Source organism: Centruroides sculpturatus, unplaced genomic scaffold, assembly GCF_000671375.1.
Source record: "Centruroides sculpturatus isolate CEXI.00-Female unplaced genomic scaffold, Cexi_2.0 scaffold420, whole genome shotgun sequence".
In the NCBI taxonomy this organism is placed as follows: domain Eukaryota; kingdom Metazoa; phylum Arthropoda; class Arachnida; order Scorpiones; family Buthidae; genus Centruroides; species Centruroides sculpturatus.
Window position 1 is genome coordinate 105850 of NW_019384618.1, and position 6000 is coordinate 111849.

The 6000-nt window shown below is 40.2% G+C and overlaps 1 protein-coding gene across 1 annotated transcript in view; it reads right to left on the bottom strand.

The window, feature by feature from the left end:
- Positions 1-1298: 1298 nt before the first annotated feature.
- LOC111625417 (craniofacial development protein 2-like) overlaps positions 1299-6000 on the bottom strand; it is a 6846-nt gene continuing 2144 nt past the window's right edge. Inside the window, exon 2 of the mRNA XM_023368559.1 lies at positions 1299-1403. Coding sequence (XP_023224327.1) covers positions 1299-1403 — 105 coding nt within the window. The remainder of the gene's footprint in view (positions 1404-6000) is intronic.

Genomic DNA, 6000 nt, shown 5'->3' on the forward strand with positions numbered 1-6000 from the left:
GTGGTCAAATTCACTTTGCCTCCTCTCGAATGGCCGAAGCATTAAAGAATTCAGCCTACCGCTCTTGGGATTCTGGATGGAATCTGAACCCATAGGAATTTTTCGCAGACGGTCTATCCTGGATATGTCGATCCCCGTTCCTCACCACCCAAACACCTATTCTGGGCCTAGTTGAACCTACTATGAGCCTAATTGTCGGGTGGTCGAGGCGGTTAGTGTATCAGCCTACCGCTCTGAGGGACCCGGGATCGAATCCGGGCGATCGAAAAATTTCTGCGATGGTCTGTCCCGGATATGTCAGGCTCCATCTCTTACCATACGATCGCATTCATTGTGGGCTTGGCCTACAATCTCCCTGTCAACTCTGGAAGAGTGGATTTCAGGAGATTTTCATTCCAGGAATATAAACTTTCGGGAGATTTGACTTTTCTTTTTACACTCAACAATATCAAAACGCTGTTGCATTTCTTTAAATTAATCTGTTTCAATCTCGAGACGTTGATCAACTTTTGTTGGTCGTCTTGACCGGGAAGAAAAGGCCTTAATTTAGGAATACGAGAATTAAAAAATTTTGCCAAATTCTAATATCTCCCAGAAAGTCCGGGAGAGTTGGCCACAGTCTGGCAGAATCCACGACGAGTATGAAAAGTGACTTTCTTAGCACCCACAGAGGGAAAGAGTTATAAAAATAAAAAAATAAAAATACATAAAAAAATAATTGCAAGTATCTGTACTAATAACTAAGGCAACTTTATTACGATATAATAAAGCAGTTGAATATTAGGAATTCTTGTTTGCGCAATATATTTAAAAGCTTGGTTTACTATAATCGTAATAGGTAATGTACAGTACATGGCGTGTGGCCGGATGGCCGAGCAGGTAAGGTGGCAGCCTACCACTCTGGGGGACCCGGGCTCGAATCAGGACCGGTCGTAAAATCCCCAGGAATTTTTCGGGGTATGGTGTTCTGATATGTCGAGCCCCGTCCCTCACCACCCGGTCACCCCATTGTGGGCCTGGCTGAATCCATAATGGCCCTGATAAAATGAGGTCTTCTTAGTGCCCACAGGGAGGAAAGAGTTTAAAAAAAAAGATACTGTACATAAAGTGAAAAGAAAAAAGCGTGGCAATCATATTAGTTTTAAAATGAAATATAAAACTATTATCAGTTATGTTTCTTCTTGTGCCAACTAGTTTATGTAACAATCATAAATTTGAAAATGTAGAAAATGCTTAAAGAAAAAGTTAAGTGACAACACAATCGAACTTACCGAAAAAATTTTTTTAAGTGAAATCGTTTAACGTTTATCTATGTTGACACTATTGTAGGGACTTTTCCAATAAAATCCCATGAATGTTGGAACAGGAATTAACTTTCTCCTGAATTCTGAGGAAGTTAATTCCTATCAATATTTATCCGGATTAAGTTAATCATGAATGACACGAATAGGTGTCAAAATAATGCTCACATAATTCAAGGTTAATTTACATTAATAAGACGAGACATTTTTTCAATTGTTAATTCCAGCAGAGGGTGCAACCAAAATATCTGCATGCTTTTGTGCATGAATGGCTGAGTTTACATTTAACCATGACGATTTGTTATAACGTTGTCCCTTCTTGTGTCCAGGATTTTTTGACAAACAACTGAGTCATTTAGCATCTCTTTCAAAGAAATTAATAGGTTGTCGATAATGCCGTTTATTAACTAATAAAACATTCTTCGAGAAGTAATATAAACCGGAAGTGACGGATGGCCGAGCGGTCAATGCAGCAGCCTATTGCTTTGGGGGATCTAGGTTCGAATCCGAACAGGTGGAAAAATCCCCAGGAATTTTTCAGGTGGTGGTCCGTTCGGATATGTCGGGCCCCGTCCGTCACCACCCGGCCGACCCATTGTGGGCCTGGCCGAATCCATAATAGGCTTGTTAAAATGTGGCAAGCTATATTTTAACAAGCTCATTTTAACAGGGCCTATTAGTACCCACAGGGCGGCAAGAGTTTAAAAAAAAATTCTTTTCGCATGGGCACGAAATACTCTTCTTTTTTCCTGAGGAAATTTTATCTCATGGTCCGTTGCAAGTCATCTGGCCGCTCTGCGAATTAACGAATAAAAAGTCTGTTAGGAAAAAGGTTAATACCAATAATTATACCAAAGGGACGAATAGTTAGTTCTAATGACAGTGAACCAAGGAGTTAATTACGAGATATTAACAATGCTTCTTAAACTACTGTGTAGTCAAAAGAAATACTGTAACAAGAATTCGCGAAATACCGGTTTTCTTAGCTGCCTAACTAAACCCGCAACTTTATTACCTATTCGATATACAGTCGACCCCCCCATAACACGGGTTCCTATAGTTCGGATTCCTATACGACGGCGAAAAAATTGCGACGGTATCTGTACAAACATGGTAAAAAAAACTCCTATAATTCGGTAAAATATCATCGGGCAGCCAAACTACTTTCCGCCGTCCAGCGCTACGTTATGGAGAGTTTAGGCGGGTAAATTGAATTTACTATCGTCTGTACAGTATTATATATAAATTAGGTACTGTATATATAATATACAGTACCTAATTTCCACCCTACTTTTCCCCCCTAATTCCTATACCGCCCTAAAATTCCGCCCTAATACCCTATACTTTCCGCCGTCCAGCGCCACGCTACGGAGAGTTTAGGCGAATAAGTTGAGTTTACTATCGTACAGTATGTAAATTAGGTACTGTACCGTAAGTCTAATGCAGTACTGTAATTTTATACATTTCTTGTGAAAGAAACATTTCTTATTCAACGGCCATAAAAATTATTTATATTAATAATGTCTCCAAAGTTCAACGAAGTTTTTTCAGAAAAATAACTTATCAGAAATTGCGGCCGCCGTTTGGTGCGCTGCTCCACGACGAACACAAGCTGAAGCAATGGCTACGTCGAACGAGGATGTAATCAAGACAGATTCTATTATTTTTATTAGAAATCTATCATTGACAATTTAAGATTTTATGAAGGCCTTTTTATATACATTACAAAATATAAGGCTAAACCCATAATAATCGGGTTGTTGGATGGCCAAAGTGATTAAAGCGCCAGTCTATCATTCTGGGGGACCCGAGATCGAATCCGGGCAACCAACCCAAGAAATATTCATGGGTAGTCACGAATATGTCGGTCCCCGTTCCTTAGCACCCGGCCACCCCATTTATCGTCATGGTTGATGTGATTGAAAAGCTCCTCTTAATGCTTACAAGGCAGAATAAGTCAAAAATAAAAAAATATACTCGTGATAGTTGATATTTTTATAAATTCTACCATACGATTTAGTACTGAATTTCTTAGGATGGATGGCCCAGCAGTAAGGTGGCAGCCTATCGCTCTGGGGGACCTGGGATCAAATCCGAATGGGTCAAATAATCCCCAGGAATTTTTCCGGGGGAACCGTCCGGGTATGTCGGGCCCCGTCCCTCACCACCCGGCCGCTCCATTGTCAGCCTGGCCGAACCCATAATGGGCTTGCAAAAAACAGGCCCTCTTAGTGCCCACATGGCAGAGAAAGTTAAAATTTTAAAAAAGGGTACTGAATTCCGAGTATTAAATCAAAACAGAATAAATATAAATTCAGAGCTGTTTAAAGCAGGCTAACCTGTTGGTTGAGGTTCGTTCCTGATCCTGGGCAGGTGACGTGGAATTTTATGAGTTTTTTTTTCATGTGTGTAACACCTCAATAGAAACCATTTCCCTGTATGTCCTCCTAGCAGTCACGCCATTGACAAATTGCTCATATATTGTGTTGCTTTATTTCATCAATCCAATCCTAAAGCATTTTGAGGTCTCTGGTCAAGTTCTTCAGAAGCATATAGATACAGGTGTAGAATAAAAATATTATAATATTGTTGAATATATCACTGTTGCAAGTTATGTGTTCACAGATAGTGAGTAGGATACCTTACAAGTAAGTTTAAAAAATCGCACACAACTACGTTGATCCGTTTCAAGTCATACCGAACCAAAAAGTGACGGGCTTCATAAAAGACGCCACGTCATGGCCGTTTATTTATTATAAAAAATAATACAATGGTTATATGATACGAAGCAACGCTTCGTATCATACACAATACAAATACAAAAGTTTATATAACACAAATCATTGCTACAAACATAGGTAATGACAGGAAAGAAATTTAACAAATATGATCCCCAAAGAAGGCAAAGCCATAGGCTATGGCTTACAACGTGGCCTATACACGTGTGATGCATGGTCATACCAGGGCTCAAGGCCAGCTTAGTGGGTGAGGTGACGAGGAAATTACCTCAAGCAGCAAACTCAGTGGGGGTAATAAAAAGAATAGTTAAAAATGTTGAAAATAATAATAATAATAATAAGCCGAATACAGTGAAGTCCCATAAATATACTTTAAAGTTGATAAATAATTTATACAAGAGTACCACTACTAGAAGTGCTTTCTCTATTGACAACTATTCTGAAAGCTAGAACGACAAAAAATTGTTTTTGCCTCAAGGGCAAGTTACCATTAAGAGGCACTGCCAAGGATGCATTTAACGTCTATTCCAGGCATTCATTTGCTCTGCCATGAGGATGACAGGAATTTCCAACTCCAAAATCTGCTGTAAAATCCTACTTACACCTGGCATCGATATACTCTGCCAAGAATGCTATGTTTAGTCATCCGTTTTTCATTTTCAGGCATTGGTTTGTTCTGCCTGGGAGATTCCAAGACATTCCTACTCCAAGATTTGTTCTTGTGTGAGGTTGTCTTCCTATCCATATATTGATATGTTTTAACTGAAAGCATGTTTAGTTGTAAAAACATGCTTTCAGGTAAACAGTAAAATCAATACTATTCCAGGCATTAATTCTGGGGAATGACAAGGGCTGCTGCCTCAAGCTTCGTTCTGGTGACAGATATGACTACCTATTGTCTTGTGACTTTAGTTGTCACCCTCAATACAAGTAGGCGCGGACTAAATCAGTCTATTTGTAAAGTAGGAAAGACGCTTTTTTAAACAACGAAGGGAATAACTACACTGGATGAACTATACCTTAAGCTATAAGATAAAAATTAAAACAATGGGATCGGTTATTTTATTTTTTATTATTTTATTATTATTATAATTTAACGTATACCTTAAGCATTGATTTCCTCTTCCCACCATTTACCAGATGATGGGGACTTCCTTCTACAATAGTCTGATGACGTGTGTGTTTACCTTCTCCAGGCATTGGTTTGCTTTGCCTGAAAGCCCATATTTAGTTGTCCACTTTTTCATTCCAGGCATTTGATTTTGGGGGATGATGGGGGCCTCTGCTCCAAAATTTGGTCTAATAACAGATGTGTGCCTATCTACCTCAGACATTGATATGCTCTGCCGAGAAGATTATGTTTCCCACTTTCAGGCATGGTTTACTATACCTGATGGATGACTCCTGTTCCACCACTTACTCTGGTGACAGATGTCTATCTACCGAAGGCATAAGTATGTCCTGCTTGAGAGATGATGGGTCTCCTGCTCCTAGATTTATTCTGGTGACAGGGTGTCTTTATTTACCTTAGTCATTAGTATGCACTATGAGGCCGAATGGCCAAGCAGTCAAGGTGTCAGCCTACCACTCTGGGGGACCCGGGTTTGAATCTGGACAGGTCAATAAATCCCCAGGAATTTTGGGGGGATAGTCTGTCCAGATAAGTCGGGCTCTGTCCCTCACCACCCGGCTGCCTCATTGTGGGCCTGGCCAAACCCATAATTGGCTGCTAAAAGAGTGCCCACAGGGCGGAAAGAGTAAAAAAAAAGTCATTAGTACGTTCTGCCTGAGGGATGATGGGACTTCCTGTTTCTAGATATACTCTGGTGGCAGTTTGTGCCTACCTACCCCAGTCATTAGTATGCCCTGCCTGAGGGATGATGGGGCCTCCTGCTCCTAAATTTACTCTGATGACAGGTTGTGCTTGCCTACCCTAGTCATTAGTATTCCCTGCCTGAGGG